At 31.9% G+C, this 15,919-nt stretch overlaps 1 protein-coding gene across 1 annotated transcript in view; it reads right to left on the bottom strand.

The window, feature by feature from the left end:
* The window catches only part of LOC106466779 (40S ribosomal protein S23), a 16,198-nt gene extending 6,930 nt beyond the window's left edge, over positions 1 to 9,268 (bottom strand). Inside the window, exons 1-2 of the mRNA XM_013927082.2 lie at positions 9,157 to 9,268; positions 4,836 to 4,995 (exon numbers count right to left, since the gene is read on the bottom strand). Of these exons, the coding sequence (XP_013782536.1) occupies positions 4,836 to 4,995; positions 9,157 to 9,160 (164 nt within the window). The 5' untranslated portion in view covers positions 9,161 to 9,268. The remainder of the gene's footprint in view (positions 1 to 4,835; positions 4,996 to 9,156) is intronic.
* Between the last annotated feature and the right edge of the window lie 6,651 nt (positions 9,269 to 15,919).

The raw sequence follows: 15,919 nt of genomic DNA, 5'->3' as shown, positions 1-15,919 counted from the left end.
ATATATATATATATATATATATATATATATATACATATACACACAAAGTTATTATTTTTGCCAATTGTTGAAATAAATGGCTTTTCTTTTATTTCTTGATAGTATGTATATATATACTATGTTGTTGTTGGGCTTAGGATTCTTCTACAGTAGGTGTCTGTGACTTGTTAGCGATAAATTCAATGATGAATAAACAGCACACACTTTACTTGTTTCCAAATAATATATATTCATTCAGAACAAGTTAAACCTATGTACAACAAAGTCTTCACACTACAGAGATTACAGGCATATCATAAACACTATATATATAGTTCTCTTCTTCTTGTCAAAAGTCCACTTAGGCCTGTTCAATTACTTTAGAATTTCAGTTCACAAGTTGAACTACTTTTCTCTATGTTACTATCGTACTAGTATTCTGTGTGTGATTCAGTTACAGTTGTGGCACAAGTTACCGTAATTCGTTTGGTTTTCTTTCTTCTGAAGATCCTCAGTTTCTTTTGTGAAAGTGTACCCAGGCTGTTTCAATTACTTTAGAACCACGCTTTGACGAAATAAAATTATCCTTCTTATCTTTTTTTATACTGTTAGTGTCACTCTAACATACTAAACATTAGGCCTATCACTTTTACATTACTTCACTTCACTGTATTCTCTTTGCTTTTATCTGTCTAATACTGTCTCTGTGCTGCTTCCCACTTGTCTCATATCTTATATCTCTATTACATAGTCATCTGGCCACTTTCTATATTCTTGCCACCAATTAGTTATTAATAAAGCCTTCTACAATCGTCTGTTTTTAATTTTTATTATAACCAATCTTTAAAATAATAAAATATTCACTCGCAAATATAAATTAATCACCAGTATTTAAACCAAACAATCTTTTTATATCATGACAAAGTTATCAAGCTTTCTCTTATTAAACTCACTTAAATTTACAACCTCCACAACATCTCAAGGCAACCCGTTCTATAGGCCAACCACCCTGTTAGAAAATAAAAACTGTATTAGCTGAAGATGACTCCTACCCTGCCAAAATTTATATTTGTGTCCTCTAGTCCTATTATTCTCACCAGGTGATGCATCAACACTATCTATTCCATAACAATCTTAAACACCTCAAATCCCATCTAGTTCTTTTTTTTCAAGAGAAAACAATTTCAGAGATCTTAACTTCTCCTCATATGACAACCTCTCCATCCCAGGCACCATTTTAGTAGCCATCCTCTGAACCTTTTCCATCAATTCAATGTCCTTCCTAAAGTAAGGAGTCCAAGACTGAAAACAATACTCCAAATGTGGCCTAACCAGTGACCTATACAATGAAATAACCTCTTTAGATACAATTGTATTCAATATTTTTGTAGATACAACCTAAAATCATATTTGCACTACTACTAGCAACAGCACACTGCTAGGATGGCTTAAGAGACTGATCAACCACTACATCAAGATACCATTCTTATATAATGCTGTTACGTTTATTCCCATCCAAATTATGCTCATAATTCAAATTATGATAACCCACATGCATTATCTTGCATTTATTATAATTAAAACCCATCTGTCATTTATTTGCCCAACTCACTAAATGATCTGAAACCTTTTGTAAAATAACAGCATCCTCCTCAAAGCTAGCAACACCCAAAAACTTAACATTATCAGCAAATGTAAGTAATTTATTGACCATTCTTTCATCTATGCCATTGCCATAAATCAAAAAGAGCAAAAGTCCTAAAACTAAGCCCTGAGATATAACACTTTGGACATTAATCCAGTTTGACTGAACTCCATTTTATAACAACCCTCTGCTTTCTTCCATCCAGCCACTCTACTATCCAATTAGCTAACTTATATTTTTTACAAGCCTTCTATGTGGCACCTTGTCAAATGCTTTTTGAAAATCCAGATACACCAAATCTACATCCTTAACCTCTTCTACATAAGCAGAAACCTTTTCATAGAATGTCAAAAGATTTATAAGGCAAGATTTTCCCTTAGTGAAACCATGTTGACTATCCAATAAATTTCTAAACTTTATTAAATGAATTTGCAAAGCATTTGTTATTAGACTTTCCAAAACTTTTCCCACAACCAATGTAAGACTATATGAGCCTATAATTACTGGGACAATTTTTATCACATCCCTTGAAACAAGGAGTAACATGAACCAACTTCCAATCCTCTGGCACCTGACTACTATTTAAGGACTTACAAAGAATAGTAGCAAGTTGCTCACATACCAAATCCTTAACCTCCTTCAAAACCCTTGGAGGAATATTATATGGCCCAGAAGCCCTATCATTCTTTAAACTTCCCAATTTTTTTCTTAACAACTTCAAAATTAATGTGATCATCTTGTTTCCATCTATCAACTGTTCAAGATGAGGAATACTGTTTAAATCTTCATTAGTAAAAACTAAAGAAAAAAGTTGAATTTAATAACCCAGCCATCTCATAATCATCAGATATGAGCATTCATTTATCATCCCTCAAATGTCATACCCCATCCTAACATTTTGTTTACCCTTAATTTATTTAAAGAAATCCTTACTGTTAATTTTTATATTTTCAGTAAACCTTTTTTCATGCATTCTTTTTGTCCTTCCTAATTTCCTGTTTGACCAACTTTCTTGATCTTTTATAATCTTCTAAATCTCCTGTCATACCATTCAATTTAAATTTCTTAAATTTTTGATGATTTTCTTTCATTTTATCCTTTATACCTTTTGTGAACCAACCTGTTTTTTTTACTTGCAGCAACCTTTTACTTTCTGTAAGGAATATGTTTATCTTGAATATTCAAAATTTTATCTTTAAAAATTTTCCACATTTAAACTTTGTGTCAAGCTTCAGACTTCAGCACAATAATTTAAGAGTTAAGTTATTTGGAGACAAGTAGCCCAAAGTCAAACAACATACAAATTAGGATAACATTGTTTTATTTTATAAAGTTTGAAAACCATTAGGGAATGAATAATATTAAATTACAAAGTCTACTCAGGTAATATAGTATTAACAAGTGACAACAATGTTTAACTTGTCCACACTAGCTGTAGTAATGCTTAATTCATATAATGAATATATGATACCACTTAACACTGTAATCAAAGTTAACTGTGAAACACCGTAATCAAATTTTCAGTATTTTTTATGTGATATAAGAGACTTCCACTACGATAATATAATATTAATCAATGTTGACCACACAGCTCCAAAGTAATCTAAATAAGTCAAAGTTAGTTCAGTCAGGTTATAATCCAGTGATTTGAAAGCTTAGTTCTTTATTTCTTCTTATGTGATTGATATGAAACACAAAGTTAAAAACAAATATTTTAATTTTTATAATTAAAATTATATAGTTATAGTTATTTGTAATCATATTCATAAAAAAATCAGAGTAATGGTAAGCAGAATGCTCATTTTCAAAATTTGTTTAACAAGTTTGTACTTGTACAATCATACCACTTGCAGTTTCACTTTAGATATTAACAATATGAAAAATATCTTTATCATGAGAATTCTCACTTCTACGTAATGAAAAATCAATTCTGTAACCGGTCTATAAGAGCTAGATGTATCCCAAAGAATATTAATTTTGATAAAAACAAATCTATAAAATCTTAACAATGTTAACATGTCTAGAAAAAAAAAAGATAAGACACCAACAGTTACACTGCAAAGTTTAACTGTCATTCATATTGTTGTATTAACTTACAAATAATGTTATTGGCTGAGGCCTTTACTGATTTGCTGTGGACTCTAGCTGTGTTGATTTAAAAAAAAACTCAATGTTTTTATGGTAATAGACCAATCATATAAAAACACTAACGTTTAATGTTTCTTTTTTTTTGATACTTTATGGTAGTGTAAGAACATCTGGCTGTCTTTTTTTTTAATTTCTGAAAAAAAGATGGAGGTGGTTTGACCCCCCAGATCTATGTTTAATAATATATTAGTTAAGAGTTAGTAATTTCTGAAACAAATGGGTGGAGGGGATTTGTCTACCCTGGACCCCCTCCTTTATATCCACACCCCTATATACAACATTAAGGAATAAAGTTATTAATTTCTGAAACAAATGGAGCAGGTACAGACTACCTAGACCACCCCTAGATCTGTGCCTGCTTAAACAACATTAAATAACATATTAACATCTGGAAAATAAAAATGGGTTAAGAGGAATCAACCCTCGCTAGAATCTTCCCTTAGATCAGCATCTGCTTATACGACATTAAAGAATAGTTATTAATTCCTAAAAAAACTAGAGGGGGTCCAGATTTAAGCCTGCTACCACAACATTAGATACTACAATTATTAAAAAATTGGTGGGAGTCACCCCCCAATACCTCTCCCCTAGATTTAAGCTTGCTTTCACAACATTAAGGAATACATTTATGCAATTACAACTTAGAAGCATAACATTATGTAAAAAAAGATAACAGTAAATTTACACTATATACCACTTAAGTAGCTAGAGAGTTGGCAATAGCTGCTGCATTCCCTCTAATAAGCAGTTCAAAATTAGTGACAGCGCACACAGTCTTAGTAGCTTTGCAGTAACAAAGACGGGGTGAGCAAGTTTAGTAGAAATGGGAACTGAACTGAGACCCTCAAATTATAGTGTAGTTTTGTGTTTAACCAAAAACAATGGTGATAATTTGATTATATGGATAGTTGAAATAATTGAAAACAGTAAATAGACAGAAACTATAAATTTGATTAGTTGATTATTTTCTTGACATTAATTGACGTAATCATTGCATAAACTGTCAGATTTCTTTATTAAAACTACCTTGCGTATAATCGAAAATTATTCAACTATTACTAACACTTTTTCCAGCACTATCCCTTTAGCATGAGAAGCTCCCCCAAATGGATTAGCTTTCCATCTTGTTCCAAGATGAGCTTTCTTGTAATCTTTGTCATGCCAGCGTTGATCACGACGATGGGTAACATGTTTCCTTGCTGTACGCAAACCACTTGGCTTCCCTGCGAATGAATAAAAATATCTACTACAATCTACTAGGACAAATGAATATACATGTTTATAGTGTTAAACATTTTCAGACTTTCTCACACAACAATTTCATATAAAAATATTGCTATTCTTTTTCCTGGAAAAAAAAAAAAAATTGTTGCATTTACTGAGAGTCTTAGAACATCAAGATAACAAAAATGAAACTTTCTTCCTTATTTTGGCAGTTCCTTCGTAATCATTATTATATTTTCTGCAATCTCTTCTCAAAAGTTTCATCCATTATTTTGGTAGACAAACACCTTGAGGAGAGCACTGTGTAATGGAAATTAAAACTATTCTAAAATGTTACCAGTTTAGCCAACAGCAAGTTAGATAATAATTTGTTGGGTAAAGATCACAAAATGCCATTTCATTGATTGTCACAGGTTGTAAAACATCAAGTTAAATAGACAATGGAGTCAATGAAAAACAAATGGCTTTCTAATACTGGAAGAATGGATACAAAATTGGAAAACTACAAAAACACCAGTTTGCTCAAATCACTCTTCAACTGGTAACTATGTGCTGGCACATTACCTTCATTTTGAAAAACACTGCAAATGAAACTTTGAAAAAAAATATATATATAAAAAACATAATTATGGGTGCTGAAGTGAAATTCCTACTTTTACAGAATTGAAAAATACATTTATCAGTAAAGTAAATTAAGTTTACCAGAAAAATGGTCAAAAGTGGAATTAGTGGTGTATGACAAAAATACAGTATATTGCAAAAACAACTTCCTGTAGCTTATTTGATATTGAAATAAGGAGAAGAGACTGTACAACTTTAGACAAAACTGTTATTTGTTATGTATTGAAAAACATGTAGTTTTGTTGGTATTTTCTATTAGTGGTAAATGTATAAACAACCGATACCAAATACTCCAACTAGACAGAAAAATGCTATAAGTTGGACTTATTTGTAACTTTGTTCATTTTTTATTTCTTCTGTACCAGCAACATTTTCTGTAAATAACTCATTAAGTAAATTACACAAACATATTTTATCATAATGTATGTAGGATTAGATACAACATTTTCAATCTCAAAACATCATGTTTAGTGAAATATTTCACATAATTATATCTGAAAAATTTCATGATGAAATGACAAGCAATAAGTAAAGCATATGTAATTATACACCACTACATGCATTTCTTGTGTATGTAAAAATAATCCTGTTAATGGGAGAATTCCCTATGAACATGGTAGTGAAAGAGTAAAGTGCCAGGAATGGGATGGTGCTACGATGATAAATTCCTTGACATTGTTTTCATTCTAAATTATGCAATTTATTTTAGTAAATTTTATATTTAAAAGATAAAATAAAAATGTCTATGAAAGAGGGAGAAGATATAAAAGTGTAAATAAATGTAAAGATCCATTCTTAAGTGATGGAATGAATAAAAAAAAACACAATTTACATTTATGTACAAGAATATTCAAATTTACACCCTCCCTTAATAAAGATACTGTATTCTGTACTTTCAATGAAAGATAAAATTTCAAAATTGTGATTAAAATATGGAATTAAAATAATCAAAAACAAAAACCTACTTTGAGAAATGAAAAAAATATTTACATGAAAAGACCTGGGGTCAAGCAGGAATGATGGATGAGATGCCAAGAGCAACTCACCATTCTGCTACCCAGGTTTCAAAGCAGGTGTTGGACAAATATACACAGGTCACAATCATGATCCTTTGTCAGCAAAACAAAGCTAACTTTCAAGGATACAGTAAAAGAAGACCTGGACCTTTTCCTAAAGCATTACAGGCAGGTAACTTCCTTGAATAGCTGGTCTCCACAACAAGACACCTAATGCTTGATCTTAGATTTGGACAGTCCAGCACTTTATTAAGGTGCAACTTTATGGTTATGAGACAGTTGTTGTCAAATTGTGCAAACAGGATGACCTATTGGAAAATTGAGTAATTCATCAGCCCGAGTTCAAGGTTCTGAAAGGGCACCATCAAGGTTGTGGTTGCTTATACATATGATCTGCATTGTTTGCATGGGAAGGCATACCTAACAATGGCCTCCAAAGATCAAAAAGACATCTTGGTAGACAAGTTCATGAAATTTCCTGAAGAAACAACAAGACACTACCAGGGTGTAAGCAGTATTCTTATCCTAACAGATTTTTCTGTTGTGACAGGGTAAGAATTAGTCACATGAAAGGACGAAGTCTGCAGCAATAGTTGCAGTAGCTGTACTTCAACAGGCTGTCCTACCCAGGTAAATATATCTTTCTGAGTAAGAACCATACCAAGGGATATCCAACCACTCATACATCCCATGACTGCAATGGTATCCAGTTAAGAAGTAGGATTATTTCAGTTCTCCAATGGTTTATATATATATATACCGATGATGCCCCCACCCAGGTGTAGTTCTGGAACAAAAGTAACAAAACAATAAAAAAATAATAATTAAAACAAGATAAACTGCAGCAGAGATTTGGTTTTGTTTTACAGAGAATAGCCTGGTATATTGCTGGTCCACTCCCATATACAGAATGAGGTTATCAGTATATACTTGTGGCTATTCAATACTTTTCAGTTAGTTGAATGTTATCCTTTGGTTAACATGTCAGTACTCTTCAACCATGTTGTATGAGCACTTGCCATACTTCATGATCACTACAGAGCAAGTGAGAAGAGATCAATTTGTTGTCACCAAACATGTTCATTTCTGGCAGGAAGTCTTGCTCCTTTAGATGTGATATATGACCCTACCCCTAGTGTAGACATCCCACAGTGTTTACAAGATTATGTGAAGTTGTTAAGTTCTACATTAGTTGAAAAGTATATGCCAACATCCACATAACAGAAATATCTACATTTTTAAAACTACAGTACAAACTTGTACACATTTAATATTCACCTTGGTTTGCTACAATAATCCACTAAAATCAATTGTAACTGACATTTTAAATTAGGTAATGTGACATCTACTATTGTATGAAAAACAAAACAAGCAAAGTTTCAAATGAACCAAATCAACAACCATATAAGTGTCATTTATGTAGAATAAAAATGGTAAACAGAAAAAAATGTGGAAAATAAAGATAAAAGACTGAGCAAGTATATTTTGACAGGTTTGTAATAAAATGTATAAACTTTTGTCTGAAACGCATACTAGTTTATTTTTTCATCCAAGTTTTGTTTAAAACTAAAATAGTGACAAATACATTTCAAGCAAAAATGAATAGTATAACATTAGAATCATTAACACGTTATGCATTAATATACCACATAAATTACTGTATTTAATATCCTGTTGCCATAACAAAATATTTTATCTCTACCTTATAGGAATGAGCAAGTACAAGTGAGATACTAGAGTGATAACTGGGATAGAAGGGTTATCTTATGGAGATAAGCTATTCTAACTTATTTAATCTTAAAAAAATATCTGAAGGACCATTAGAGTAAAGATCATACTTTTTTCATCAAATTTTTGTGCTGAATTCTGAGGACAACAGAACACATTTAAAATTTTGAAAAAAAAAGGTTCTAAATCTAATTAGAGCAGACCTTTTTCATAAGGGTGATTAACTTTTGACAGTTTCGTTGTGGAGTGATTTATCATTATCATTAGTAGAGGTTAGCATTTTATAAGTTTAAACTAAAGGAATTGGTATTTCCTGAAAAATATAACATTATAAATATAAGGATGAGTTAATCCTATCGATCGAAAATATGTTACCAATATCATTGACGCAGCGACAGACCTTAAGGCTTAACTTAACATATCCTTGTAGTATAATACTTCAATTCCTAGATGACCTCCTGTAAGTCCTTTCCAGTAACTCTATATGATATATATATCCCTTCTCGGATGAAATAAAAACTGTACGCAATACACAAACTCAAAGTGAGGCCTAACTAGCGATTTGCGTTTTCGATCTCTTAAGTAGTTGATATATACGACTTAAATAGTTAATTAGGCTTAGCGAATAACCATGGAAAAATTAATATTTAACAAGTTAAAAATTTTATTTTTCATAAAATTCAATAAGTCTTCAACTAATAATATATATATATATATCATTATAATTGTGATCAAAACCAAAAATTTGAAATAACTTATCCAAATTTACTATAAAATAAAACACCAAGGCCGTACCCATTCTCCTCTCTTCTCATATACGTGTTCAAAAGGTAAGACACCACCGCCATCCATACAGAAATGAATATTTTTTGAGAAGCTAAACATGCACAAAATGGAAGATTTTTATCGGTTACTTGTAAATTATCATGTGCACTTTGACGCCCAATTTCAGTTTAACTTGTTTTAGCGCGTAGCTACAAAATAAAATATTTGTGTTTCAAAATAAAAAGGAATTGAATTTCGAATTTTGTATTCTAAGTATGTAAATTTACCGCTGACCCGCTGGCCGGAGAGTTCAGTTTGAGAATAAGTTTAATTTTTTTGTGATTTGATTGACAACATCGCAGAGATATTTCAGTTTCATTATGTAATTGTAATGGTTCCATATGCGATATGCTGAGCAAATCTATAGTAGATAATCTAGGTAATTATAATATTTCCATCATAAAGTAGTTTTTTTCAATGTCAGGTTCTCAATTGCAGTTTCTTATAGAAAAACTACAGTAATAAATTAAATTAAATAACGAAAAGTTTTACATCAAAGGTAATATCATTTTTAACTGCAGTATAGCAATGACACATGACTTATGACTACAGTCTGTATAGAGTTCATAGTAATATGGTGTTCAGATAATCACAAGATTCCTAAAAAACGCATATTCATGAAAATATATATAGAAAATATATCAAACATGGACAGCAAAGAAAGAAAGAAAAACATTAATATTGTTGCGTCAGCGAGTCACATGATCACCGTGACGCAACGTTTCTAGAATTATCATGTACTTTGGCGAATGCTCTAGTATTTACTAGTAGGGTAGGCTGGTATATATATAAGAGGGGAAAACGTGACGCGGTGGAGGAAATGTAATGTGTGAGTAGATAGATAGTGAGTAATTGAACTGCAGTCACAGGGTATTGTTGAAGTTAACGTTCGTTCGTTACAGTGTTGTTTTAGCGCGAGTATTGAGATTAAGTGTATCGCAGAGTTATATTCGGAAAGAATAAACCAGTTTTATTAAGTAAAGACTTGTGTCGTTAAAGTTTCGTTGAAACGAAGTTACGGGAAAATCAATTAACAAACGGAGACGTAACAATATCTAAATAAAATAGAAATATTTATTCATTTTACAAAGTTTACACGGGTATTTATTTTATTTACTTATAAGCTTCGATGTCTTATTGTAGCTTTAACGTCAAGAGCGCAAGGCTAAGAATGGTATTGTTACGACAGCGGAAGTCACGCGACCCTGGGAGCATGCGCGCTGGAGTATCTAGAAGTATGAATTTTCCTGGCAACTCTAGTTTGTTCCAGGCGCCCTCTTTTTTAATATATAAGCCCGGCAAATAAAGCCAGCAAAGGGCAGATAGATGGAAGAGATAGATAATTGAGCCAAGCGAACAGTAGGCACCGTAAGTAAAGTGTTTGAATCACTGTGAATTATAGCGTGTGTTATAAAGGTTATTAAGTTTCAAGTGACTGTGGAAATTCTGTGTATTACAAAAAGTTGTATTGAGAAAGAATAAACTAGTTTTAATCAAGAAGGGACTTGTATCGCTGAAGTTTCTCGGAAAGAATTTTTACCGGAAATTATCAAACAAGCAGATACGTAACAGTATTGTTCATTTGAGGTACAGTAGGATATGTTTTGAAATTATCCCTTGCAGTTTTAAGCGTTTCGGGGGTTTACTGTCCGTTATATAAGAAAGTGTCAAGAACTGGAGAATGTGGGTCATTGATTAAGTTCTTAATTATTTAACCACTTCAATAGGCTTGTGCCCATGACTTTACCGGCTGGTGGGATGAAGAGGAGACTTTCTAAATATGTCTGCACAGGACAGAACAGAAGCAATGATGTTATATATATTGCACTTTTTGTGAAACACAGATCCAAATTCATTATATCATAAACACTAAATTATCTTCATTGATAACCGCTCCAAACGAAATATTCAAGCTGGAGAGCCTCTAACTCATATCAGCTTCGACTATGTGTTACCTCTTGATGGACTAGACATATAGAAATGCTCAAAATGGTCAGAGTATCTGTAATATAGCTACTGCCGTATGCAACCTTTGTCTAGGAAAAAGGACTAGTATTTAGTTAAGACCTTTCGACATCCAGTTAACAAGGTCGTCATAATCACAAGTACAACATCTGCATGGAAATTTATAAATTTTTTCAAAATATATCTCACTACAGATATATATTTAAACTAGTTAAGTAAGTGTGAAATTAACAGTTATTTCAACTGTGGTAGTAATACTTAAGAACTTTGCTTCACTGCTTTTCTACTATTAAGGTTTGCCATGCTGTGGTAATTAAAGGATATACCTGCACACTGTTACCTGATATCTACAAAAACTAGATATTTCGTACGTGGACGGAAAATTGCAGTGATTTATTGCAAGTGGGTTGAAAGAGGCAAAACAAGATGTTGAAGTTTGCAAATTAAACACTTTAATTTTTGAAGAAAACTGAAGAAGTGCTTATTCAGGTGGGCTGTTGCGTTAAATAGGAATTTAAAACAGATTGTATATATATATATATATATATATATATCATATAATCAAATATAACTGAATCAACCTTCGAGCCATCACACAGATACTCTTAATAGCTGAAGATTTTATCAAGATATCGATTATGAAGTAATACTAAATCTCTTACAAACTGAGTCGTGATGTTAAAGAAATGGTGAGACTGGACACGAAGTGAAATACAAAATGAGCAACCTTATCTTTCACAATAAAACATAAACACATTGTGTGTATTTGTTGATACTTCCACAGAATAGTTGATTTTATTGAATCCGCTGTGGTGTGTTTCTCCATTGCTATTAACGTTCCGGAAAATTCGCGACCTGCTGAATATTTTAATGTAGAAATTGAAACATTGTCTTTGGAAAACGAATGAAAAAAAGAGTTGCTAATTATCTTGTTCTAGTCTGTGATATCTCCTCTGTCTGAAGGAATATAATATTGTATGTAGAATTCAGATTGAATAGGCTCGTCTAGAAATACCTTTTGCTGTCAGATTTGTGACATTTATAGCAGGAGTTTTTTGTATTTGTTTTTACATAATTATTAATTAAATTATGACTGACTTTGAAAATAAAGAACTACAGCGGATCACCTAAATATCTGTATTTTAGTAAAAAAGAAAACGTCAGTTGAGACAGTACTACTGTGATTTTAGTACAAACACGAGCTGTGTATTTAATATACGAAATAAGTTAACTGAGAAGAAATTATATGAAGGCTGACAAAGAATCTGATAAAAAAAACAATGTAGCGTTTCATACAGGAAACATATTACATGTTTTATTGTGAAGAGTTTCAAATTTGGGGAGTAATCTAGATATAGGAAATATTGATTTTATAAACTTTGGGTAAGTATATTCCGAAAGTTTATATGTGCCGCCATCTAGCAACATATTATGCATTCATATTAGTTATGTCATATTAACAGGAACGCTTATATGACGTAAATAAAGCACGACAATGTCTAACATTTGCAAAATACAATATGTCATAATGAAGTTTTCATTAAATTAATAACTTTTCATCATAGTGCTACCTAATAGTTACATTAAAAGCAAAAATACAATAATCAATAAGATTTCAATAAAGTCTTTCATTAATATATATTTTGTAACTTGACATCCATACTTTTCAAACTAGGCCATGTTAAGTGTTTTCGTTAAAATAAATTCATATCCATTACCGAGTGTATTACTTTAAGTATAAAATAATATAAAAAACAGCATATAAGACACGATTTGTTCTTCTTGCATTCTTGTTTACAATATCCGAGAAAAGTAATTGTTCAAGATTTTTAATTCTAGGAGGTCATCTTCTTTGGTGATAAGCGACCCCTAGTACACATCTTACTTCAACGTTTTTCGACGTTATTTCCTAAGAAAAGCATTAGTAAGAAAGTTACTACCACTTGACACTAGACTAAAGAAAACGTATGATCACAATTTCACAAATGAATCTTGATACATGAATTATGTTGTGTAAAGAAAACAAATCGCCTAAACAGGTGGTGTTATGTATAATCAACCAGAACGTAATGCAATAGGATACAAAGGCCAAATGAAAAGGTCAGGGGATTGTAGGGTCATAGATAGTTATATTTACTTTAGAGCAGTTGACCAGGAAAAAGAGAAAACAGTCGGCAATATCTGCAGCCTATATTAGCTACAATAACAACTCTTTCGAAACACCGAGATTTTTATCTTTACCTAATATTTTAATGTTTTACTAGCACTGACGTGAATGTGGTTCCTGAAGGTAATTAGAATGCTTTGTTTTATAATTGAATCACATCTTTGTAAATGAATAATACGTTTTTCAATGGGTACGTACATGATGAAACAAGTAATACATTGCAACGTTTCCATCAGTTCTATATAAAAAACAATAACATCTAATTAGGTTTCAGCAGTTATCTGTTTATTTATTTTCCACATCTACATGATGATATTTTATATAGGTTTGTAAGATGTGCTACAAGTAGCTTATACTGTTGGAGCCAAGTCTCGCCTCAAAATCTTGCACTTCCTCATCCTGAACAGTCAGATAAATACTTCCAGCTAAATCTCATCTTCGAGGCTGGACTGAAATAAAATAATTTCATCTTAATCTGATTCAACAACCTTATGTTTTGGTTCTTGATTCAGCCAGTTCAATAGAGGATCATTAGTTACATACAGATGTATGTTTCCACATACCAAAGCCACATTCAGTCCTCACTTTGAAACATTCGTTCTTTCCTTGTCTTACTGCAACACTTCTTTTGTCATATAACAGCCTCTGATAGCTCTACATGTGCAAATAAACTAACAAAGACTTTAAACATTATGCAGTGGTTATTTAATTGGGCATATATCACTTGTATCTATTGGTGTTGTGTGACTGTTGTTCGACCCTATCAGCCATCTGGTCTCATAAATACAGACATATTCCACCAACAAGTCAAAGTCTGCACAATCCTCAGATAGAAAACTCCGATATATTGGTATCCATGTTTTCACTTTTAAACTTCGCACAAATAGTGAAACCAAAGCATTACTTCCACTCTGCTTACTGTACTGATGGCCATGCAGCCGGATAACTGACCATCCATAACTGCAGAACAACACATACAAAGTTACAGTGTAGAAAAAAAAAGCTCTTATCATGTCAACTGGCTAAACATCAGAATACTTAACAGGGCTGGTAATCCAACTAGCAGTGGTTTTTCAGCACTTACAAAGAATGAATTGGAAATTAATACGTTAGAATATCTGAGATATATACCACTGATGCTGCATAAAAGAACTATTTCACCCTGAACTCCTTTTCTTGAGATATTCCGATTCTTAACCGTTTCCATAAGTTACACACCTGTACATTTCTCATTGTTCTAATGCATTTATTGCTATGAAATCATTAATTTGCAGTAAAAGAATTAAATAATACTGTAGTTTCCATACCTGCTTGAGTTAATTGTAGTTTTCTATCAATCAGATGGTAGCACAATTTCTTCTATATGTTAATAAAAGTTTATAACTTCCAATACAATTTATAAGTACCTTATCTTCGTGTAACATCCAAACAATTGCAAATCAGTTTTTGCTTTCTTGTGCCTATTTTATATCACTATTTGTTTAAATATGGACTTATTTATATGTGAACTGGCATATTTGGGTTAACCTTCTCATATGAAAAATCCACTTACTTCATCACATCCTTGAACTTCGACTTATTAAAAGGATAACAGGATATTGCAACATGCATAAATCACTTAAAATCTAGAATCACAATAACATCACTTAACAAAATGCTTGTGATTATTAAAGTGGAACAGATATTTATACAATTATATACATTTGAAGCGATAACATCAGGATTTTAGTTTTAATCATCCAAAGGAATCTGACACACAGCCAATACTTACTAATAGTTATTAGCACTTACCCATCACTAATATCAAAATGTTTCCTCTCATCACAATTTATCCTCTGGCAAAAATTACCACATGGAAATCTTTGATATACCTGAAAGTCAGTTATTTTTTCTATATATTTAATACAACTTCATAAAGCCAATCAAACATTTTGTCAACTTAATTTAAATAAGCGAACTGTTTGTTTTGAATTTCGTGCAAAGCTACTCAAAGGGATATCTGCACTAGCCGTCTCCTTAATTTAGCAGTATAAGGCAAGAGCTAGTCATCACAACCCACCACTAACTTTTGGGCTACTCTTTTACCAACGAATAGTTGGATAGACTGTCACATTATAACGCCCCCACGGTTAAAATGGCGAGCATGTTTGGTGGGAGAGAGAACTGTAATAAGTTTTGTTGTTAATAACCGTTTAGTATTTGAAACACGTTATATTTTTTGGCTTCACAACATAAGTAAATTGTAACTTGTTCACTCTTTAAAATCTTAATTTTAAACTAGAAGTTTACTTTGAAAACTTTTAAGACATTTTGGAATGAACTGATGCTTATTTTGCTAAAAACTCCACATGGAAATGCTTTTTTTCATAACTGCTTGGAATACTAATGTGGTAAGTTTCCTTTGTGTAACAGAATTGGTTTCCTTGCGTATTATCAAAAAATGGATTATTTGTGTATGTGTAAAGTTATTTTATATTGGGTGCATTCATGATATATATATGTGTGTGTGTGTGTGTGTGTGTGTGTGTGTGTGTTGTGTGTGTGTGTGTGTGTGTGTGTGTGTGTGTGTGTGTGTGTGTGTGTTCTTTAGTTATAAATAAC

This window comes from Limulus polyphemus, unplaced genomic scaffold (assembly GCF_000517525.1).
Source record: "Limulus polyphemus unplaced genomic scaffold, Limulus_polyphemus-2.1.2 Scaffold2379, whole genome shotgun sequence".
Lineage (NCBI taxonomy): Eukaryota > Metazoa > Arthropoda > Merostomata > Xiphosura > Limulidae > Limulus > Limulus polyphemus.
Note: the sequence above shows the minus strand (reverse complement) of the source record. Positions and strands in the feature narration are given on the sequence as shown.